The 25,910-nt window shown below is 35.6% G+C and overlaps 3 protein-coding genes across 3 annotated transcripts in view; all 3 read left to right on the top strand.

Moving 5' to 3' along the window:
- The window catches only part of LOC141332094 (cytochrome P450 2K1-like), a 393,810-nt gene that overhangs the window by 175,444 nt on the left and 192,456 nt on the right, over window positions 1–25,910 (top strand). The window lies entirely within an intron of this gene.
- LOC141342209 (erythroblast NAD(P)(+)--arginine ADP-ribosyltransferase-like) lies at window positions 4,180–7,738 on the top strand. The gene is made up of 2 exons (XM_073846615.1): window positions 4,180–4,230; window positions 6,989–7,738. Exons 1-2 carry the CDS (start codon window positions 4,180–4,182, stop codon window positions 7,736–7,738), a joined length of 801 nt encoding a protein of 266 aa, XP_073702716.1.
- Window positions 24,589–25,637, top strand: LOC141319338 (ecto-ADP-ribosyltransferase 5-like). Its single transcript, XM_073833245.1, has 2 exons — window positions 24,589–24,639; window positions 24,715–25,637. The coding sequence occupies exons 1-2, from the start codon at window positions 24,589–24,591 to the stop codon at window positions 25,450–25,452; spliced, it is 789 nt and encodes a 262-aa protein (XP_073689346.1). The 3' UTR covers window positions 25,453–25,637.

Genomic DNA, 25,910 nt, shown 5'->3' with positions numbered 1-25,910 from the left:
GTGAAGAACTACAGGAACCGTTTGACCTCTGTAATTGTTAACAAAGGCTTCTGTACCAAATATTAATTTTTTTTTTGGACTCAATCAAAATATTGTACGTTAATTACATGAAACTCGAAAAAACTCTTTTCTATGCAATTTATAATCAAAAGAGCACCCTTATTCATATTTTTACAAGTAGCCTAAACAATGAAATAAAATAAATAAAATCCTTTCTCAAACTATAGACTCAAGCATATACTTTTTTTAACGAATGGTCAGTAAAATGAGGTGCTTCAGAAAAAAAGAGCAAAATCAATGTTAGGGGAGAGTGGGGGCGGTTGCAACACTTTTTTGCATTTCCTTTAGTTTCTCAGAAACTCTTTGTATTAGAAAGCCGAAATTTTAATACAATAAAGCCACATCTGTCAGCTACTCACCCATATTGCTAAAACATGTGTACATAATATGATAATATACGAACAATGTACACTTAAATAGACAAGGTGAAATGTTGCAACCGTCCCCACAATAGGGGACAGTTGCAACATTCAATAAAATGTAATTAAATCCTTCTTAAATATAATTTAGCAATTTCTTTATTTTATTTGTGCACAGTCAGGGTCTTTAATAAGGTAAATTGGCTGTAAAAAAACAAAGAATAGTAAATGAAAACATTCTTAAGTAACAAGTAGATTTTTTACCTATTTACTTTAAAAAAAAGTAGAAATACCTAACTATTAAAGGGGTTCATTAGTATTATCATTATAAAATTACAATTATGTAATTTTATGGCAAGCTTTTAAATCAATATTGTGGTAAGGGACAGCATTTTGGGACGGTTTTAACAGTGTGTTGCAACTGTCCCTACAGTGATAGCCATGATAAAAATTGGTATATTAGCTTGACAACATATCATTGGAACACGGTAGCTATGCCTATTAGAAACTAAAAACGCACAGAACAAAATGTTATGTTTTTACAATTCACACAAACAACTTAGACACTATGACCAAAAATCTAATCTTTAAAAAAATTACTTTTTAACCAAGAAAATGATTTTGGGTAGAAGGACTGATCACATGTGGCTGATTTCTTCCAGGAAGTATGAGGGGCCAATAAAGTGTGTGCAGTATGAATATAATCTCTGTATCTTATTCCTGCTTGAAGAAATAAGCAATGTTGCAACTGCCACACGTTGCAACTGTCCCCACTCATAAGCCGTTTCATTTTCTATTCATTTATATGTGGTTTACAAATTCTGCAGCTTAAAGTAAATGCAGTGTAAACTTTGTTGTGGTCTTGGTTATCAACACTTGTCTTCTTACTGCTGGCTGTGCACCAGTAAGAAAAAAAAATCATTTGCACAACTTTAAAATTTTTATTTGGTTACAGCACCACCCACTGGTCAAAGTGTACATGACTTCTGTCAAAGGAATAGTTCCCTATCGCAAAGTAACTCTCGTTGCATCGTCCTGTATGGGGAAACTCCTGTTTACTCTGTTACTGAAGCCTGATTTGTTAACATTTGTGTATTTGCACAAACCAATGACGCTTGAGTCCACCAGTGTGTGTTTACACATGAGATTAGTGTCCCTAATCTCATGTTAGGCGGATCGGAGTAGAATGCTCTCACCAATGATTCATTGCTGTGTCTGGCCACTTGACAGGAGTCTAGTCAACTCCCAGTTAGAGTCACTATTATCATTTTAGAGGCTAGAGCTCCATCTACAAGACACCTCTACACCCTCAATGGTCTTCAGTGACTGGTATTTAGCACCAGGATCATGTTTCATGTGATGTGTTGAAGCCATTTCTATGGAAGTAATAATATTTTGAGTTTATTTAGTAAAATCTGAGAAAAAGCCTGTGTTGCAAATGAGATGTAGAAATTGGAATGTAAACAGTTAACCAGTGATGTAGCATAACAGAATTTGATTGGCTGTTAGATTTAGTATGAAAGAAATAGAACCCTGCGAATCAGTCAGAAGCCACAGGACTTTGAGCAACACAGTCTTTTGACCTATGCAAAACAGCTTAGTTAATTTGTAAGAAAAGTAAATATCCTAAGTTTTTATGTTTAAGATTTATAATTAAACAGTCAAACGAAGAACTTTGGATTCAAGACTTTTATTCACTGATGCTTTTGTGTTGAGTACAAAAGAACTCTAAAGTCCTGGCTAGTGAGTCGGCTTATTGCGCTCACATGATGTGTCCCACATGTTAACCTTTCTGCAAGAGCTGGTCACGGGGTGCACCCCTTCCAAGCTCAAAGTATATGTGGCAGCCATTGCGGCAAATCATTCTCCCAAGGTTGGCCAGACAGTTGGCAGAAACAACTTCATTGTTAAGTTCCTTAGAGGTCCTCAGCAGTTAAATCCTCCTCGTCCTAACACTGCCAGCATGGGACTTGTCTATAGTCCTGAGGGCACTCGAGGGATCTCCCTCTGAGCTGCTTCAAACAGCCGTCTTGAGGGTCATGACACTCAAAACCACTCTGCTTTTGGCTCTAGCATCGGTCAAGCTAGTAAGTGACTTGTAGTAGTGACCCTGTCTGTCAGTGCTTCCTGTCTTGAGTTTGGAGCCAATGACTGTTAAGTCTTTCTTCAACCACACAGCTGTTATGTACAGAAGGTGCTCTCAACTCTGTTTAGAGCCCAGGCCAGGCCCAGGCCAACTTGTTGATTAGGGATAAAGAACGTGATGCTTAAGGAACTAGCATTGCATAATTAATTAATAAATATTTAAATTTCATCAACATTTTCTCACCCTCAAGTCTGTTTCAAACATGTATGAGTTTCTATCTTCCATTGAACACACACACACAAAATATATGTCAAAGAATGTGGGCAATCCATAGTATGGAAAAGACTTGCCATTTTTTGGTGAGCTATCCTTTTAACTTAACCATAGCCTAAAGGTAATTTCTTCCCCTTAGAATGTTTCACAAGGTTTGATTTTAAAACTCACATAAAGACTATTTAAATCTGTATATTAAATGGCTCAAATCACAACTACTAACAAGGCATGTAAAGGTTGTTTTTACACATTTAGCCAGGAACTTGTCCAGTGTGAAACCATGCATAGGCCTTCACGAGCTGCATTATGAGCTCAACAGTTTAGTTGAGCTAAACGCATCAAAATCACACTTCAGCAGATCACACTTCAGTTCAGAACACCAAATGCTTGTTTCAAATGCAGATATAATGATTTTGTGAGAGCTATTAATTGAAATAACATTAGTAAAAAAAAATGTTCTTGAATGTATTCACTAAATAAAATAATCAATTAAACTTGATTACTTTTTAAATATTAATTTTAGGATAATTCAACTTAATTTTGGAGGGAATCATTAATTTGTTACATGTTAATTTGATTAATCTAAAGGCACTGAATTAGGCTAATGTAATAAACTTAAGTTTACTAAAAAACAATATGTTAATTAAATGCAACATCAATTAAATGGAACCTAATTTATGGAACCATTAATTAAATGGAACCTTACGTGGAACCTGTTGACATAAAAAAAAGTTAATTCAATCCAACGCATCATTTTTTTGAGTGAGGACTAAACAAATAATGACAACGATAGTGCATTGGCCAGTCACACAATAATAGCAGCAGTTGGGGTGGTCCTTACATCTGGATCAGGTGAGAAGGTGAACCAGTCACAGCCTCCAGCAAGTTATCACAAGGAACAGCTCACCTAGCTGTAACACATGCACCTGCACATACAGGGAGACAATACACACTTTTTTTTTTCTTTTTTTTTTTTTAGATGGAGGCAGTAGAAACGAGACAGTATGAGACAAAAGAGTAAATGACAAAAGAGTAAAGTTGGCGAATGGGACTGGGAATAATGCCATTTATATGTATGTTTATTAATTCTGATAACATCTTTCAATTGTAATTTTCATATAGTAAGAACTGCTCAGAGTGTAAAGGTTTTTTGTTTGCCTAGTGTGAAACCACACATAGACCTTTACAAGTGATGCATTAAATGAGCGCAGCAGTTTAGCTGAGCTGAATGCAACAAGATCACACCTTAGCTGTTATACTTCAGAAAACACACACATTATCAGGAATATAAAAAGCAACTTCAACCTCCTTATCTCTTGATTTGAAGAATATTTGTGAAGCACTGTTGTCTTTCAGCATCTGCCCTTCACTAGATCATCTGAGGGATTTGATTGAATCAAGATGCTGTTTGTTATTGAAGCTCTTCTTCTCATTTCGGTTTACCTAGAACAGGTAAGCTTGTGTTCTAGTATGAATATTACCAACCTGGTATTTTTTATACGTAGGTATTTATGTAACGTTTAGAGGCACGAAATGTAAATTATTGTAAGTTTTTTATTGATGCTAAAACGTACAATTTGTACTATTTCAACGTTTAAAACATACCAATAGCTACGTATTTTTAGCTAAAAGACGTAAAATAATTTTGTATCTTTTATTTCATTAAGATATTCGTATCAATGCCTTTTTTCAAATCATTTTTATTAATAAGCGACTTGGATTTTTTTGGCCCTTTAACCTACCTCTAAACCTAAACCTACCCATTTTATAGCAAATATGCATTTGTATCATTTTATTAAGTGATTTAGATTTGTAGACCTCTTAACCCACCCCCCAAATCTAAACCTACCAATTTTATAGCGAATATAAAAGGATATAAAACGTAACTGAACAAAATATGCAGGTAAATGACCATTTTAGTAACAATATAGCATAAAAATATTTGTATAGTCGCTAATCCCACTCCTACCTCTAAACCTACCGTTAACCATAACTCCCTCTGTACAGTAATAAAGGAAAAACACGACAGACAGAAAAGCGATTACAATAATTTATTTATTGCAAACATGTCAACAACTGTACCAAAACGTAATCAAAATGACGATGTGTTAAACATAGGCTCCAAAATTACAGCATGAACTGAAAAAGTCATGTATATTGTAATTTATAAGAGCAGGCATCCCAGGTCCTGGGACAGTAACCTTTTGTCTTTATACAGTTCCTGAACATCTGGCAGGTTTCCCAAGTTAATTGTGAATTCTCAGCTCAAGGTACAACTGTGCCTTTTGTTTAGCACCTATGCATTTGAATGACACTTGTATTCTAAATCAGGGGTTCTCAACCTTTTTTACGCCGAGGCCCCCCTCCTTCTCCGGACAATTTTGCAAGGCCCCCCTAAGCCTGACATTTCCTCTAAAGGGGTTAATTTTTAAACCTTTTTTATTAACCAAAACATTTGTTTTGCCTTTAATTTTTCTACTGCATGTTATAAAAAAACCTCAAAATTCTATATTCTAATTTAAACAAACTTTAAATTAAAGCTATACTTTTGAATTGAAAAGAAACCCCTCTGCTCAGTTCTAACTTTTTAACAGAGTTAAAGCTCCTGAATTCTTTAATTCAGACATTCTTTACAACTGTACTTTTTCTTAACCTGCCAAACAGGACAACAGGAAGATACCAAAAAACTACTCACTAAACCTGTCCATTTGAACTGGACTGACTGAATATCTACTGATTGTATCCATTATAAAATAAACATGCAAATGAAAAATACAGCAAATACATTCTAAATTTGTTGATGCTGGTGCTTATATGTGCATAAACACCACTGAACCTCACAAGATCCTCGTCTATGGGTAAGCATTCATTATAAAACACTCACAGGACTTTAATTTTGAAAATCCTAATATTTTGAAATTTCACACAAAAACACTATGGATCAGAGCCCTGAAAGCATGAATAGTTAATGCACGACTCTGATATACAAGAGTGGCATACATTAGGCATGCACAAGTTTGTTACTCTGATCGTCTTTACCTTTACATTAGCATAACAGTTTGTTTCATGCATCCAAGAGAAGTAGAGAACTGCACTCCTGCGGGGGTATAGGTTACTTCTATGCGGGCGGGAGTGGGACAAAACATGAATGTCACAGAGGGAGCAGGACGAAATAACATATATTTCTGCGGGAACGGGACTAAAAAATCTGTCCCTTGCAGGTCTCTGAGATGAAGTATGATTACCGCGGTTGGAAGTTTTGAGCACCGTTCAGTCAATATTACAGTAACAGTGTGATGAGGCTTGCTGCGACGAGTCCAAAGCAATCAATCACAGAACACAAGAGAGGCTGTGCTTTGCTCTTTTTAATTGAAAGCATTAATAATACAAATGTAAAAATATGTTAGGATAATATTTTAAATAAATTTTAATCTCGCGGCCCCCTGGAGGATCACTGAGGCCCACTAGTGGGCCGAGGCCCACCGGTTGAGAATTTCTGTTCTAAATAGATCAAGGCTGGGAAAATCCTTTTACTAGGCTGATTTCCTGTACCGTATTTGCATTGTTTAGATTGATTCCACCTCTATGTATTCCTCCCCCTTGAAACCTATATACTCTTCTGTGCTGAGCTTTTTGTCAGACAACTTTTGATGACTGCAGCAACGCACAGCTAGTATCTCAATAAAGAGAAACTTCTGCTTCAAGATTTCCAAAACGTCTCCTGGTCTTTAAGAAAAAGTTTACAACAGGTGTATTTTGTGGTTCTATTGTTAGTTAGCATATGAGAGAAGACACCTTTTGTGTCCCACCACGGAAAACAAAGTTTAATATTACATGAATGGTTAAATGATTGCGGAAATGTTATTTATTTTAAGGGTTTAAAGTATAGACTTGTTTAACATTATGTAGATCTTGGAAACGAGCTGGCAGCAGAAATCACACGGAACAGAATGAAATGTAAATAATTTCATATTAAGTAAACAAACTATTTAATTATATTCATAAGGATTTGTTTTCAGGTGTTGTCAATATGTCAGTATTGTGCATTAAAATGCTAAAAAATACTAAGTATTTGCACGTTTAGATGCTGTGAATATGTCAGTACAGTAATGTACGTTTTATTTAAAATACATGCGAATAATCATGAGATCACATTGCTATTACAGACATGAATACTGATGATTGATCATTATCATTTCTGTTGTTGCAGGATCACAGCACCGTTGAAGGACTGCAATTGGATATGGCACTGAAATCTGTTGATGACTATTATTTAGGCTGTAGAGAGGAAATGGCAAAACGTGTAGAGACAGAATATCTAAAAAAGGATTGCGATGGCTCACCTGAATTTAAAGAGGCTTGGGAAGAAGCTAAAAAGAAAGCATTAAATGATAACTTGATAATTAAACATGAAAACTCAATTGCCATTTATGTGTACACTAACCCAGAAATTAAAATATATGATAAATTCAATAATGACACTCGCAATGGAAAACAAAACTACACAGACATGACATACAAATGGTATTCACTTCAATTTCTATTAACAGAAGCAATCAAGATTCTGAAGAAAACACAAAGTAAGTGCTTTACTACTTTTCGTGGTACAAAACTTGTATTTAATGAGATTGCTTTGCCAGTTATTCGTTTTGGCTCTTTTACATCCTCCTCTTTTAATCGTGACCTAGCAAAACGCTTTGGATCTAAATCTTGTTTTGAAATCTACACTTGTGAAGGTGCTAATGTGACAAAATATTCTAGGCTTAATTATGAGCAAGAGGTGCTGATTCCTCCATATGAACAGTTTAAAGTCACTGCTGTCAGGACAAGAATATATCAGAAAGACCTCTGGTGTGAAACTGTGATCAATTTGGAAAGCTGTGGAATGAAAAGTAAGCTGAACTGTGCTCTGTTCAAAAATACACCCAAGACCATAACAAAGTACTATGGTTTGCGCTGAACAAAATGCTTTAAATGATAAAGTCATGTGCATCATAGATCATAAAAATATAAATATCTCTGATGTGACAATGTTTACTTTGAAAAGCTCTGGAAAAATAAGTGGCCTGAACTGTTGCTTTCTATAATATTTTAATAATTTAAACATTATTTTGTTCTGTGTCAGCCAATCAATACTGCATGTTTCTTTTTTTACTAAACACTGATTGCCTTTTTTATTGAAATGCAGCATTGTCTAATTCAAATTTGTCTAATTTTGTCAACCAAATAAATCTCTTAAAGCTTATTTTCTCTCATAATTCTCTGTGATAAGTAAAACATTTTGTAAATACATTTGAGCACAAATCATGTTCTTTCAAACTAAAAGGAAAGTCAATGATATATAAAATTAAATTTGAATTTTAAGAAATATTCATTTAGAGAGATACAATATGCATGTAAACGAATGCCAGGATTTGACAATAATTTGCAATACAACTTTTCAATAATTATTTAAATTGCATTACTTGACCATAAAAAAAAAAAAAACTCCAAAGCACTGGTTCTTTTAAGAGATGTTAAAACATTTAGAAGCTTTACAATAGTAATTAAAATTAGATTACTTGGCCAGTTTAAAAACACTCCAAAGCCAGCTGGTTCAGTCAAAACATTTACAAAGGCTTTGAATCTTTGAATACTTTGTGGCCCCAAGCTGTGGCTCACCTCTTTGAAGTCTTTTTAAAAATCTACTGGTTTACACTGTATTTCAAAAGTCCACTCCACACATTCTGCTAAGTAGCAGTTAGCATACATAACTTATAATTATTTTATTTATTTCCCCCTAATCATTTAAAAAACATTGATAGTGCTGCCCTGGCCCCTGTTTGGCTCTTCTGTGTTCATTGTCATCAATACAATCTTCAAGGTTTGAACCTATGTCTTCCTGTTTTCTGTCATACACAATTGGCTATTATCAATTCATTTCATTGCATTCTCAGTATTTCTCTACATTGTGAGTAATAGGCATAATGAATTGAAATTAGCCAGTTCAACAGTTATCAGTCCAGTTCATTAAAATCCATTATGGCATGCTGAAAGGGTAAAGGTATCTTATATGCTGCATTATATTATACATTTTTAATGCATTTTTTATTTATTTATTTTATTTTAATCAATCATGTTGAAATGTGTCCATCTTGTTGGAGTTTGTTGTGGTTTTAATTGTGCAGAAGAGTGAATCTTGTGGTATTGTTATGGGGAGTTTTATTAAATCCTGACAATAAAGGAATGAGCAATAGCTCTGCTAAAACCTAATGATGTAATAATGATGCAACAGACCAATCAGCAGCGCCCTGTAGATAATGATGTAATTGAAATTGAGTTAACGCCCTATCAGCCAGCGCCATCTAGAGTTTTATAGCAGAAGTTTGTATTTAAAATATTTTGTTAGATCAACACTTGAACTGTTAATTTTTAAACCAATATATTTCCAAACTCATCTGCTTTTGTCCAAGCAAGAAATGTAGATGCATTTTCTTACAGGCTTACAACCTTTGAACCACAATAATTTCATTTTTGACCCTGGATCCAACCATAACTATTTAAAAACGTATTTTTTGATAAGTAATATACATTTCTAACAACTTCATTTGGACACCTTAAAGCAAATTCGTTTAATATTTCGATTTTTTGCACCCTCAGATTCCAGATTTCTAAATAGTTGTTATGTTGACCTAATATTGTCCTAACAACTTCAATCAAAACAAAACAAACAAACAAAAAACCTTTATACCTTTACATTTATATTTCTTTTTTGGTTTAGTTCAGAATTCAGAACTTTGGTTAGTGTTCTGGCAAAGTTCTTTCAAAGTTAACTTAAGAGAAAAACTAATGTTAAAAATTCAAGTGACAAGTGCACAACTAACGCTGTTGATAGGCCTAATTGTGTCGGTTATATGTTTTAGCAGGTATGTTAATGGACCATTAATGTTGTTGATTTATTTTTCTTTCTTTTCCATTTTTGTTGAAAAGATTCAAAGCTTCGAGAGTGTTGAAAACAGCGCCAGCTGGTGGTTAGTGAAAAAATAAAATAAAAAATAAAGCAGCTAAAAGCCTATTAATGAAGCTCCGTCGTTCAAAGCAGTTAACGTTAGATCGATTCATGTTATGTGCATAAATAAAAGCCTAACTGCGAGTGTTTTTGAATTTCTCTCTCTGGTAAATTTATTTACCAATTAAAGTGTGGCATTTAATGCCAGTACGAATATCAATATGATGTAATAAAGGAAAAATGCACACAAATATGAATTGTAGCTAAATGACAAATATTTTCTTGAAATAATTTGTATTATTCATATTACTTGTATGACTGGGAATTTAAAAATATATAATTTAATATATCTGAATGAAAACTTATTTGTAAAATAAGATCTGGGGGTTCGAATTCACGCACATGATTGGACAGAAAGTGAGGACTCTTTAATTGTCATTGGTCAGTGATTTCTACGTTGCCAACACAAACCTCTAATCGAGACTTCATCTGGCACGCCTACTTCTCAAAACAACCTCCTATGCCTCCGTTCACATGTCACATCACTTCAAGAATGCATAAAGATAGATAGCGGTGATTGCTAGTTTTATCAGCCAACAAATTGTGCTATTTTATGTATTGCCTTTTCACCTTTTTTTCTACACAGGTATGTACATTAATTTGGCTGTGTTTGAATGGTTGTTGTGTAATAGTATCCTACAGCTTAATTATGTGGCTTTTCTCTTTTTGTCAACAAATTTCCACTCGTTATGTGGGAAGTGAGGCAGACAAATATTTACTGCAAATATTTACAAATATGTGCCTTTTATGTCTGGTGGTTGTGAGTGCTAAACTACCGATAAATGACATTTTTATTGTCATTGTTTTATTGTTATGAGTTCCACGCAGTTTGTGAACTAAATATTTTTCTCATGTGGCTAATATTTGTGTCCAGGTTTATAGTATTTTTTTTTCTTTATAGATAGTGTGGGAGTTTGACTAAGCGCTTGGATTTGGCAACTGTGGATTACTGCAGTTGCTTTTCAGTGATTTGTTTTGTTTGGCCCTGGTCCAAATGGCACAAGACTGCATACTTGCAGTCTTGCTGTCTTAAGTTTAGGAGACCTTAGGGCATGTTCTCAACTCTGGCCCTCAAGGACCATTTTCCTGCAAAATTTAGCTCCAACCTTGATAAAACTCAACTTTCTGTAACCTTTTATTAGCTTGTTCATGTGTATTTGATTAGGGTTGAAGCTGAGCTCTGCAGGAAGTGAACCTCTAGGGCCAGAGATGAGAATCTCAGCCTTAGGGGCCGTTCACATGTCGCGCCTAAAAACGCGTGGAAAACGCTAGGCGCTCCGGACGCGTCTGCCGTTTCTAAGCAACCATCAGCTGCGCTCTAGCTCCAAGCCTATGCGTCTCCATGCATTGTTTCTTCTATTAGCGTCAAAATAATGGGGGCTTGACAAATCATAAAGTTCACGAAATCCCTGGACCACAATGATGAGCTGCTTCTCCATGTTCTTCTTCTTCTTCTTCTTCTTTCAGGTTTTATGGCGGTTGGCACCTCACTTAAAAGGCGCATTACCGCCACCTACTAGACTGGAGTGTGGGCAGTAGAATGGCGTTGAGGACAGTGAAACTTAAACTAAATTATATATATATATATACATAAAAAAAAAAAAAAAAAAAAAAAAAAAAAAAAAAACTCCTTGGATTGCATACTCATTTTAAATTCTTTCAATTAACCCAGTATTTTTAAGGTAATTTATTAATACCTTGTGCACTTTCCCAGATGTATTTCCCAATATATACTCAAGTGTCATATTTTGTTCTTTGATTTGTGTCTTTAATTCTGCCCTATCATCCTCATAATTTTTGCATTCTAATAGTATATGTTTTACTGTCTCTTGTGCATTACAGTGACTGCATAGCCCAGTGGGATGTTTCCTTATTTTGTACAATGTTGCATTTAAACCAGTATGACCCATTCTTAGGCGCGATACTACCATCTCCTCCCTTGGGCTCCTGCCCATCTTCGTATTTGTGACTACCTGTTTTTGAATATTGTATAAATGACGCCCTGTATCTGCTACGTCCCAATAATACTGCCATATTTTGAGTATGTACTTTCTTATAATAGTTTTAACCTCTGCTCTACTTACTGGTACTTGTACATCTACTACCTCATGCTTTACAGAGTTTTTTGCTAGTGTGTCCACTATTTCATTTCCTTCCACCCCTACATGGGCAGGAACCCAAAGGAAAGATACCATTATTTTCTTATTATGAAGTGTGAGGAGTAAATAGAGAATTCTATATATGAGGTCTTGTCTACATGATACCTTTCCAGACTGAATGCTGGTTAATGCTGACAGACTATCTGATGCTATAACAATCTCTTTGCTCTGAATATTGCCTTCCACCCATTCCAGTGCTAGCAAGATAGCTATTAATTCCACACTGTATACCGACAGGTAGTCTGTTGTTCTTTTTTTACATGCTACTTCATACCGGGGTATGAAGAAAGCAGCACCAGTCCGGCCTGTTTCAGGTTGCTTTGATCCATCTGTAAATATAAATAACTTGTCTTGATATTGCTCTACATAATTTTGAACTATTAACCACTGTGACATTATTTCTGATCTTTCCTTTAATATTTGCTGCAAGCTTATATCTACAGATGGCATTACAAATTTCCAAGGTGGAATCTCTGACATAGCCACAGTGGGGCTTATCTTCAACTGACTGAGACCTGCATTTTGTGCTTTTACATTCCCCACCCATCCAAAGCTATTGAAGTTGCTTTTATTATGTTCTGCACACTCTTGCAAGACTGTCTTTGTGGGGTGCATTGTACTATGTCCTTGTAAATTTGTCCAATATGCCAACATGATCTTGGCCCTCCTAATACGGAGCGGCATCTCTCCTGTCTCTACCTGTAATGCAGTTACTGGTGATGTTTTAAATGCTCTAGTACATATTCGGAGTGCCTGTGACTGTTCCACATCCAGTTTTTTAAGGTTAGTTTCTGCAGCTGACATATATGCCAAGCAGCCATAATCAGATGCAGTCCTCATGAGAGCCTGATAAATTCTTATTAGTGATGCTTTACTTGCTCCCCAGTCTCGACCTGATAAACACCTCAACACATTGTTAATCTTTTTACATTTATCTCTAACCTTATCAATATGCTGACACCAAGTCATTTTCTCATCAAAAAGAACTCCTAGAAATCTCACTACCTTAACCTGCTCCAAATTTTGTCCATACAGTTTCAAAGGTACTACTTTATGTCGTTTAGAGAAGCATATAACTTGTGTTTTTGGGACTGAGAGTTTGAATCCCCACTTATATGTCCATTGTTCCACTCTCTCTATTGCATCTTGCATTTTCTTTCTTAAATACTCTATATTTCGACCCCTAACCCAAAGTGCCCCATCATCTGCATAAAGCGATTTACCTATATTTCCTCCTACCTGGTCAAAGATGTCATTTATCATAATACTGAACAGTATAGGGCTGCAAACACTACCTTGTGGGGTACCATTTTCCACTATATGTCTACTTGAGTAGTCTGTGCCAACTTTAACTTCTATTGTCCTTTTATCCAGGAAGTCTAGCACCCAATTGTATAATTTACCTCTTATTCCTATTTTATCAAGTTTAATAAGAAGACCATCCTTCCACAGCATATCGTACGCTTTTTCGACGTCGAAAAACACAGCAATTACACTTTCTTTATTAGTTTGTGCTTTCCTAACTTCTGCTTCTAAGCACAGTATCGAATCCATTGTCCCCCTACCCTTACGAAACCCAGACTGATATGCAGATAAAAGTTCCTTACTTTCTATAAAATAACTTAGCCTATCTGTAACCATCCTTTCCATAATTTTGCCTAATTGCGACGTTAATGCTATAGGCCTATAACTTGATGGGTCTGAAGCATTTTTACCAGGTTTTAGTATTGGAACTATCACTGCTTGTTTCCATTTAAGTGGGATTTTACCTGTATTCCATACCATATTGAACAATCTAAGAATTACCTCCAGTGACACATCCTTCATATGGCCTAGCATACTATAGCATATAGCATCTTTACCTGGTGTTGTTTGTCGCACGTTTAGAATAGCTCTTTTTAATTCAAACATAGTAAAAGGGAGGTCCATATCTCCCCCCGGTGCAAATCTTTTTCTTATCCCAGAATTTTCCAAAAGTGTCTGCTCCCTATATTGCTTTTCTGTTATGGACACATTTCTAGAACTGTGAACTTTCACAAACGTATCTACCAGAAGCTCTGCTTTTTCTGCATTACTAATTGCATCCTTATTATTACTACATAGCACCGGTATTTCTACACTTTTACCTACTCCACTCATTCTTCTGATTACTCTCCATATGTCTGACAACTGAGTTTCATTTCCAATTTTATTACAAAACTCTCTCCAATATATACGTTTTGCAGCTCTAATCGTTTTCCTAACTATCGCTTGTGCTCTTTTATAATTAATTAAGGTTTCTACCGTGTGGTGAGCTTTAAGCTGCCTGAATGCTTTGTTTCTACTTTTAACTGCTTTTCTACAACTCTCATCCCACCATGGCACATTCTTTTCCCGTATATTTCCTCTGCTTTTTGGTATTGTTTTCTCTGCTATTTGTATAATAGACTTAGTTATTTCATCATTCATTTCTTCTACATTCTTTATATTTTTATTCATTAGCTCCATACACTTAATCTCATTCATTTCTTGAAATGTCTGCCAATCAGCTTTATCTAACTTCCATCTTGGTATTCTCACTTCATTATCCTGTTGTATTTCTATGCCAATCCTAGTTATTATTGGATAGTGATCACTACCCACTGTCGACCTGTCTTTTACTTCCCATGTACTGATTCCTGCAATTTCATTTGATACTAGTGTTAGATCAATAGCACTTTCTGTGTTACTTGAACTATTGTATCGTGTTCCCTTTCCATCATTTATACATACCAACTCTTTGTCACCTATAAACTCTTCTATTACTGACCCATTAATATCTGTATCCTTACTTCCCCATAATGTACTATGTGCATTAAAATCCCCACACACCACTATTTTACCCTGTATTGACCCACATACTAACTCCAATATATCAGTGTTTAATCTACTACAAGGGTTGTAGAAATTGACAACCTTTATGCTACTTTCCCCTGACCATACCCTAATAACAACAGATTCATTCTCTATTCCTTTACTAATTAATTTATATCTCATCCCGTTTTTAATAAAAGTTGCAACACCTCCACCTTTTCCTGTTTCTCTATCCTTCCTGATGGAAGTATATCCATACATTACAAATTCAAAATGTGGTTTTAACCACGTTTCTTGCACACATATTACATGAGGTCTGTCTACTAATTCAGATACAAAGTTCTTAAATTCCTGTCCATTGGCTATAAGGCTTCTGGCATTCCATTGCAAAATGACTAGTATCATAAAGAACCACCAGCCCATGTCTGAGAGCTTGTATTACCTACCATTAACATTTCTTCCACTACCTCACAACTAAGTCCTTTTATTCCTAGATATTTTTCAGCTGATTTAACTATTATTTTGATTTTTTCTGTCTTTCTGTCTGTCTGCGCTGAGCAGTTTATTACCTCTACCATAAACAACACAAATTCATTTTTTCCCACGACCAGCACATCCTTCTTTGCCTCTATTTCCTTACAATTCTCACAGGTCTTATCTTTGTTTCCTTTGATTTCTGGTTTATAGGCTTCCTTTTCCCTAGACATTTTCTTTACAGCCTCTGCATAAGTTATACCTTGCATTGTTCTCATTCGCTGCACCTCCATTGCCCTTTTGCTAGCTTCACACCCGCGGTAAGCTGAACTGTGTTCTCCTCCACAGTTACAACATTTAAGCTTTACTCCTTCTCCACACTTCCCATACTCATGTTCTCCTGAACATCTTCCACATCTTTGTTTGCCCTTACATACTGCCGCCACATGGCCATATTTCTGGCATTTAAAGCATCTCAAAGGGGGAGGGATATATGTCCTGACCTCATAACTCATGTAGCCTATGAATACTTTACTTGGAATTTTAACTTCATCAAACTTAATCATAACAGACAAGCTATCGCATTTCTCCCCATTCCTGGTTGTTTTTAGACGTTTTACTTCCAGCACTTTTGCCCCTGTCACATTATCTCTGATTTGCTCTTCTGGGACATTTACAGGTATTCCTGTAATGACTCCCCTACTCCTCATCTTATTTCCAGTTGAGACACACTTTACCCTTTTGCCATCAATTCTATTCAATTCTATAGCTTTTTCTTGTTGCGCTTTATTTCTACAAAAAATCAGCAGCGCCCCACTTCGCAGAACTTTTGCATCTTTAACTTCACCTAACACCTTGTTTATCGATCTTGTTAGTTGTATCGGATTCCACTCACCAAATGACGACCCCTCCTGAGATAGTGTCATGATCACTTTATGTTCCTCTTGTTGTTTACTTATTATCAGGCTTTGTTCACTATCTGTTTCATCTATATGAGCTACTTCTTTATCCTTTTTTTTTCGTTTTCTTGATCGCATTACATTCCAAACACTCCTATCTCTCCCGCCCTCCTCTTCGAATCCCATCTCACTTCCTGTCTCCTCGCTTCCTTCCGCCATCTCCTGCCCACCTCCTCCACGTCAGCACCGCTTCTCCATGTTTCTGCTGAGGTTTCAATGTAACGGAAGAACGTGAGTAAGCTGATTGGTTGGTTCACGTCACATGACCTGCGGACTGCGGTGCGCTTGCGGCATTCTGAAAAGTTGAGATGTTAGGTGCGTTCGAGATGCACTACACTAGCCTGCCGCCGGCTGGCGAGAGCAGCCGCTTGCAGTCGGGGGAGGAGTAAAGAGACGGCCGTCAAGTCGGACACTTATAGAGGATGAAACTGTATTGCAAACATACACACAAAAAAAAGGAATAAAGAAAAAGAAGAAATGAAACTACATAAGATAAATAAATAAAAGAAAAAAGTTACCCTATCATTTATTCTATATGCTACAATCGTTTTGCTTTTTTGTTGATCATATCAAGTATGTGAGTTACTTTAATGTAATGAAATATGACGCTTATTATTTGTATCTTGGTTTTGTAGTTAGCTATAGGACATTTTTCAATTTTTATAAGCAGTTTATTCAGTGTAGTGAAGCCTCTCACAACATCCATTAAAAAACGGCCTCTGGTTGACCAGTTTTTTTTTTTTTTTTTTTTTTTTACTCTTATACAATAAGAATATATATTTACCATATCGCCTAGTCTTCATTTTTATCAATAATGTTTTGTTTGAATATCAGATATTCGATATAAAGATTGATTACACACCTGAACTTTTTTAAGAAAAACACGCAGCACACGTCGTGCTTGTCATCACATAATCTGACCAATGAGAATAAAGTGTGTCGTCATCAAGGCTTTCGCAGTCGGTTTTAAGCAACTGCAGCGCCTGACCTCTGCGACTGCTCTCGTTTTGCTCTCACGTTACTTTGATGGCACACGTGATCGAAAGGCGGCTGCAGCGCCGATCAAAGTCGGACAAATGATCTTACCAGAATGTATTGTTTTGTAAGGCGGCAGCCGATTTCTTTCGGCGCCGCATGAAGTCGAACGCACCTGTTATCTCGATGCGGCGCGGACGCGCCTGGAAAAAACGAGCGCGTCGCCCCGCATGCGCGTCGTGACCGCGTCGCTTCCATTATGCGCGCGCAAGCCGCGCGTCTACATTTGAAATAACGAACTTGAGCGCACAAAAGACGCTACATGTGAACGGCCCCTTAGGGTTTCCCATTGGCAGTTTTAGGGAGTAACCAGTTACATGCTACATAATTACATAATTTAATTGCAAAATAAACGTAACTGTAATCTGTGTAATTAAATGACAGTTACTTATGAAAATGTTTGCAATTACAAAGCAGGTTACATCTAAATATTTTTCACACACATACAGTTTTAACTGATTTCTTTTCTAAAATTGACAGTGATGGAGGATTTTGCGGATTAATCTCACAGTTATCAGTGTTGAGTATTACTGTAAGGTTAACCCTGCCTGCTTCAAATGTTTAGGGAAACAATTTGCCTAATTTTGAAAAGTAATCAAATGTAATCAGTTGCAATTCTTTGATAAAGTAATTGAAATAGTTACACTACTTATTAAATTAAAAAGGGTGTCTTGTAATCTGTAACCTATTACATTTCAAAATTATTATTATTATTATTATTATTTTTTTTTTGTGAGGGACTGGCGATGCATGTGGACTGGAGTAGAATTTACAGTTTCTAGTGAGGAACCTTGTCTCTTTCTTTCCTCATTTCTCATTTCATTCACCAATATCCACTGGTGGAACATTGAGCAGTAAACCTTAGGAAAGGTTGTGCTGTAGTACATGCACTTTGTATCCGGCCTGCAGAGATTGGTACATTTTTCAAATAAATGTTCCTGCTCACATTTTTCCCATGATAGATGGTTAGACAATTCCAAACCATTTCTCCACATGACAGCTGGTGTCTCTTGTCTTTGTTTCTGTCACACCAGAGTTACACATGAGGCATGTCTTTTGAGATCTCCCAATAACAAGCCACTCCACTTTGGAAAAAGTCCAATATACACATCAAAAAGCATGCTGATGATTCTGGACAAAAGTATGGGTTGTGTTCTGAGGTCTCATGTGCCACCTGCTCCTGAGCCTCTTTCAACATCCTCTGAAAGTATGTAGTGAAGCGGAAACTTCCCATGATAATTTTTTACTTGTCCCACGGTTGGCTTTCTTTCAGTTCAGCTGATTCTACAGAGGGTTTATCTTGATTTTGTGATGAAGATATTCAAAACATGAACACTTACTTCAACAATTTTTGTATACTGTAAAGTTGTGATGACAGTACATAATATCTTGAAGATCTGTCTGGCTTCAGAGATGGTGCTTAAATTCTGCAGTCTGGCAAATCAGGACATTGCAAACTCTACAAGGCCCTTGTCTTCTCTCTGCCTGAGCATTGCTTGACGGACTGCCTTCACAATATGGGCCAAGCAGATATGCAGAAAAGCAAAAAAAAAAAAAAAAAACTTTTCCCCTGAAATGTCATATGTTAGAAATGACATTATCTCCTGGTTTCACAGTGCCTTTGTTTTGTCTCAAGATGCACACCAGTAATGCTTTTTCGAAAGCACATTTATACAAATTACTTGAATTAAACTATGCACTCTTAAAAAGGATGTGTTAAAAACAACACAGCCTGTGTTGTTTCTTAACACACCTTTGTGTCTAGTTAAGGACAACACATTTTGTGTTAGTTTTAACTCAACCAGTGTGTTATTCCAGCTAACACAGAAAATGTGTTGTTTTTTTCTACACACTATTGTGTTATAAATACACAATTTGTGTCAAGTATGTGTTATTTTTTAACAATGGTGTATGCAATAAAGACACTGCAAACTAAATGTGTAGTTTAAACACAATTTATTAAACCTGCTATTAACAATTACATAAAAACTCTAGGTTAAAAAAAAGAGGTAAACAATCACAATACAGTCATTTTAACATTTTAATAGTTCCTTGAGTGAAAAGTTGTTAATGATTTATAAAGTTTGTACTTTAAATAATAAAAAAAATGTGGTATTTGACAACCTCTTAAGTATTAATCGTTTTATTAACATATTTTCATCTGCATACAAGTGATGGTGAGGGTCGTGAGATGAAGTCTCTCGTTTGTCTCCTGTCAGTAACTGCCACAAGCGCTTCAGGAGTGTCTTCCATTCAAAGCTGCAAGAGTAAAATAAAGATACTGTTGTTATAGGCTACACATGGCGAATATTGTAAAATAGCGATAGCTAAAAAGGCAAGAAAATCTTAAACATCAGAGATTATGTTAGCGTTAGGGCAATTTGCACAATACATGGCACCACGAATGTTCATTTTCAAAGAGAAAGACGCGACGAACGAATGCATTTCCTCATGTGAAGCACTACAACGTGACAATGATTAATTAAAAGCGATTCTGTTCACAATTAATCTAACAAAAGAAACTATACAGCTTGTTAAAATAAGCTCCCACCGTCGAGATGTGCAGCAGTCGCGGGCGCAGCTCGCATGGCCATTCGTGAGGCAGTTTTCCGGCTAACACGTATATGTGCCAAATGCCCCTCGACCGTCTCCAAACGATCACAAAAGACATTTTAAAAACGTATAATGGCAAATACAAACATTTCTTACCTTCACACATCGAAGTTATGTCCTGACGATGAAAACTTGAAGCACGAGGAAATTTGCTTGTCTCAGTAGAACAACGGCTCATGAAGTGACGCAAGCAGCAATGTGATTGGCTGATATTTAACACATATTGTGTTGGACACACTGTGTTGGATATTTTCTTTTTTCTTTTTCGTTTTTAACACACATTTAACACAAAGTAACACAAAATGTGCTAAAATAGACATAACACAAACAATGTGTTAAAAATTAACACATCCTTTTTGAGAGTGTGGCCTAATCCTGGCTTAGTCTAAGACCTGTCTGTGAAACCGGGCCTAAGTGCTCTTTGTTGAATGCCAGTAATACACTTTGCATCAGAGCCCAGCTATAATCAGTTTCTAAATAGACTAAATCAAGTTATATTTTGAGTCAGTATTTAGGATTCACGTATATCCTCTGTTTGTTGCTTCCCTTTGGGATTCATCTTCATTTGTTTTATGTATTGTGTTAATTGCGTTAGATGTTGAACAAATTATTGTTTGCTAATTTTGAGACACAAACAGAGTTGTTAATGATAGTTATACATGTCAATAATAATCATCATCTCATACGAACCTGTTTACACAAACCACGTCACCTTAGAATTATAAGGTTCTATCTGCATTCTGAGCATTTTCGAGATATTGAGCTTCAAAGTTTTTGTGTTCCATAGACTTCTGTAGATAGAACCATTTTTGTTTTCTAAAAAAGGCCCAAAATCTACTCAGCTTACAAAAGAAACATCAAGCAATGTAAATAAGTTGTCACATAATACAGAATAAGAATATGTGAAAAACTCACAAAAATGTCAGATAGAACCTTATCATTCTAATGTGACGGCCATAAGACTTTGAACTTTGAATATGAATCCAACTTTACAGCAGTGATTTACTGTATTATTTTGTTGGTTGTGTGGGTGGCAATTACTAAGATTTTTTTTTTCTTCTTTTTTTGAAGTTGGCAGACCAGCCACTGTTTCTTATTTAAGTATATTGGTTAATCTATGCTTATGTAATTTGTGTGGTGCTGTGCTCCTTTGTTTACAGGGCCAGGCCTGCAGTGAGCTCATGTGCTGGTGATTCATGTGGAGTGGCACTTGCTGAGTATTAGCAGCGTAATGTGAATAATAGTTTTCTAAGAGCGTCATACTTATTTAAGGATGTTTACATGAGCAGGCCCGACCCGGCTTACACTAGAGAAGAGCAACTACATATTTTTTTTTTGGGTTTCATTAAAACACAATTATATCGTGGTTAAGCGTGACTCCTCTTGCCTTAAATTGGAATTGGCTTAGTCCATTATAGTGATTAAGCCAATTGATTTGAACAAACTGGTAAATGGCACCTTGTCCAACATCACAGCTATTGTTCATGGAAATTTGTGGTGTATTTCAGTATGAGGACCCAAAGTTTCAAGATTACGGTAAACAAGGTAGGTTGTGATGAAGGTACATTTGTATCTTAATGACATTTCATCACACCAGAGAAACAGATACAGATGCATTTTAAAGCTGGTGTGTGTCTCCGCCTATTATATAAATGTATGATTAATTTTTTGATTATATTGTGAGTAAATGCTGCATTTAAGCAAACATCTTACCTTTTTACAGTGCAGTACTGGAGGTCAAGCACCAAAGTTGCACTGGAATCTGTATCTGTAAGTTTTCTGTTCTTCTTATACCTTTGATATTATCAGGCAGAATTGTATGGTAAAATGTTATTAAATTTGGCACAATTATTGGGCAGTTTTTGAAAAATCATCAGACCAAATTTGGAGTCAGATTTTCAAACCCTTTAGTACCACCAACAGTTCAAATTTTACTTCAGTTTTAGCTAATGCAGTTTGTAATAAATGGCGTAGAAACCACAATAAAGAAATACAAATTTGTAGGAATTAATTATTGGCTTGTATTTTATTTATTTTTTTACATAATAATATTATCTCTCTCTCTCTCTCTCTCTCTCTCTCTCTCTCTCTCTCTCTCTCTCTCTCTCTCTCTCTCTCTCTCTCTCTCTCTCTCTCTCTCTCTTTCTTTTTTTTTAGCTCTGGTAGCCTTAAATGTGCCTTAATAGAGGCTGATTCGATGTAATAAATGAATAATTTATACCATGTTTGCTTTATTTTGGCAGGAAGAGCTGACATCGTTTTATATTTACAGATTGAGAACGTTTTAATGAAGTGGATTATTGAAGGTAAATCGAGTTTGTGCAACCTGTACAATAATGGCTGTCTTTCTAGTTCTCTAGGTCTACTGTATGTCTAACTTGATATGATGGAATGGGACTCATAAAGGAATTGAAGTAGTTACAGCACCACCTGCTGGTCATTGTATGATATTTATTTTAACTTAATAGCTACTATAGTCCTGATTATTTCTAAAATATTCCTTTGGACTTCCTCTGATATACAGTTGTGTTCATATAAATAGCAGTACCTTAATAAAAGTAAATACAGTATTTTTTAATGGCTATTATTTCCAAATTTAATATATAGTTGAAACATTGTACATTCAATTCTAAATGGAAGTATTAAGAGATTTAATGATTTACAGTATTGACATTTTTATCTTTAAACTCAAACACTTAAAAAAAACATTTTGAACTTTAGTTTAAATTACTAAACTAATATTTAGTCGTATAACCATTGTTTTTGATAACTGTTGCACATATGCATTGCATGAGTCAACCAACTTTGGCATGGTTATTACAGCCCAGGATTAACAAACTGTTTCATAGTTCCTATGAATTTGAGTTTTGCTTCAGAAACTGCATTTTTAATGTTTTAATGCAAAACATTTCAATTGGGTTGATGTCAGGGGATTGAGCTGGCCACTTCATTACCTCAATCCTTTTTGTCTGAAACCAAGATGTTGCTCACTTACTTGTGCATTTGGGGTCACTAAACGCGTTTCAATTACAGATTTGCGCAAAACTTTGGCGATTATTTTATAAATGTCAATTAAAAAGTATTGCAATCATCTTTGATCTTTCTAGAGGTGGTGATTGGCTGGATTTGCCTTTCTGACAATTATTCGAACCGTTTTAACAGTAGTTGCTTGTTTTGGGTTTTTGCTGCCATTTTAATGCATCTGAGATCATTTTAACTGAGCATCCTATAATTTGCTGCACTCTTTTTGCACATTTTTCCTTCTCCAATCAACTTTTTTAATGAAGCCACATTTTTCTTCTGAACAATTTTTGAAATGGCCCATTTTACTTTGCAATTCAGAAGGAAATATGTTTTATAACAATGTGTGACACATTCTTCCTTAAGAAGGACAATTATTGACACCTATTGTTTTTTCACAGAATCAATGAATTATCTGATTAAACTCCACACTGCTATTATTTTGAACACACCCTTTTCAATGTATTAGTCAATTACTCAGAACAAGCAGCATGTACGTCATGCCAGTTGGGGCTGTTGTTTTCCTATTACACTACTGCATCAACAAGTAAATTATTTGCAATGGAGAAATATCACTACTGCTAATAACAGTGGTTCAACAGGTTAATTATAAACACAATTTGGACAATCTTTACCCTAATGGCTCAGGTCATTGTGTGTGTTTTTTTTTTTTTGTTTTTTTTTTGGCCCAGTATTTACTTTACAATTACTAGAGATCCTAAGATCAGGTTTAATAACAACGGTCCCACGTGAAACCACTTGAGGTAGAGGCATCACACTTAAGCAAGTAGGTCTGTTATGTCATAACACATCAGACACTCTTTTTAGTTGCAAATTTCTTCATCTTTTTATTTGAATATTATTGGAATATCTGTCCTTCAGTAACTTTAACCAGTAAATGACAACTGTGCAGAGAACACCTGGTGATGATGAAGAATATCCAAAGAATACAATCAAAAAGAATAATGCCAAAAAATCTGCTAGAAATTTAACCACCATATATGTGTACACTAAAGTCAATGGAGATTTCAACAAACATACAAACATATGTGTTCAGATCACGCTTTAACAGAAATGAGAAGAAAACAAATTCTATTTAACTTTTTGTGGCAGTGAACCTGAATTTGATAAATTTGAATTTGATGTTCTGAACAAGAAGGTTTGTTTTGGTTCTATTGCATCAATTACGTTTTTGGAAATGTAACTAGCTTTGAAATCTTGCAGAAAGATTACACACCTTAGAATCTTTACATCACATTCCTGGACAATTTCAGTGAGGACTGTATTCTAGCTAAATATCCAGGTGTGTTTTTCTGAACTTGAGAGGATTCTTGGAGTCAGTCCAAGGTCAGATAAGCTGAACTTTTTAAATGTTCCTGCATCAAGATGACATTTGTGATTATACAAAAGCTGCTTTCCTCTTCACTTAGTTTGAATTAGCATCTGGCTGTGAGCGAACTTCTCCTCTCATTGCTGCTGAGCTCTTAAAGAATATTGAAAAGAAAACAGAACTTGACAAGAGGAGACGACAGTATTCTCAGGTAAGTTTGGCATTTTTTCCTATTGCAGTTGTATGTTTTGTATTCGTTAAACCCTGTTGTTTTTGGTTGTCTTTCAGCATCTGCGCTTCAATAGATTGGAATCATAATAAGGATTTGACTGAATCAAGATGCTGCTGATCATGGAAGCTGCTCTTCTTATTTCAGCTGCTCTAGGACAGGTAAGCTTGTGTTCTAGTATGAATATTACAAACATCAATTCTGATGATTGATCATTATGATTGCTCTTACTGCAGGATTACAGAGCCGCTGCTGCTGTTGAGAAGATATTTCCACTGGATATGGCACCAAATTCTGTTGATGACCAATATAATGGCTGTACAAATGAAATGGCACACAAGGTGGAGAAATACTATCTAGAGAAGGAAAGATCTGCCTCAGATGAATTTAATAAGACTTGGCAAGAGGGTGAGGAGAATGCCAAGAAACCAGAGGATTACTTGACAAGGAATCAATCTATTGCCATTTATGTGTATACTAACAAAGACTCGAATGTATTCAGTAGTTTCACCAAAGCCACTCGCACTGACAAACCCAAATACAAAGAGGGCACATTTAAATGGTATTCACTTCACTTTCTGTTAACAGAAGCGATACAGATTCTGAAGAAATCACAAAATAGATGCCATGTAACTTATCGTGGTACCAATCTTAAATTTGATGTTCAGAACAAAGAGGTTCGTTTGAGCTCGTTCTCATCCTCCTCTCTTGATCGTAAAGTAATACAGGGTTTTGGAAATGTATCTTGTTTTGAAATCTACACTTGTGAAGGTGCTGATCTGACAAAATATTCAAAGTATCCTGAGGAGAAGGAGGTGCTTATTCCTCCATATGAGACGTTTAGAGTGACTGCTGTCAAAAACAAGACAAATCAGCCTGATCTCTGGTGTGAGACTGTGTTTGTGTTGAACAGCACTGGAAAAAGTGAAAAGAGTTGTGCTTTGTTTAACAGGGAGCCATGCTACTTTTTGTAATGTTTTACTGATTTTACAAATATTATTTTACAAAGTATTTACCTGCTGAACTTGGTACTTTTACTTATTTCATCTGGTACAAATATGTGGTCTTGTTTTATGAACTTATGGTATATTTTTTGTGAAATGTTACAACATTCCCTCTAGACAGTACAATGTAAAGCGACATGCATGGAATAACATGTCCATGCGACAGGTGATCTAATAATTAAAAAAAACTTAAGATATACTAAAATATGGTGTCAAAAGTTTATCCACTTTAGTAGTAAAAAGGCAATTCACTTGGCACTTTGAACAAACAAAAAAGAAAAAAAAAAGAAAGAAAAAAAAACACACAATGCCATCTTTCCATGTCAACTAAACAGACAGGTGCTAAATTAATGTGAACATTTCTAAACATTTAGATACTCCTATCTTGAATTTATGTTGCAAAAAACAACATTAAATAGGGAGTTTGG

This window comes from Garra rufa, chromosome 1, assembly GCF_049309525.1.
Source record: "Garra rufa chromosome 1, GarRuf1.0, whole genome shotgun sequence".
Classification (NCBI taxonomy): domain Eukaryota; kingdom Metazoa; phylum Chordata; class Actinopteri; order Cypriniformes; family Cyprinidae; genus Garra; species Garra rufa.
This window is presented reverse-complemented; position numbering and strand designations above follow the sequence as displayed.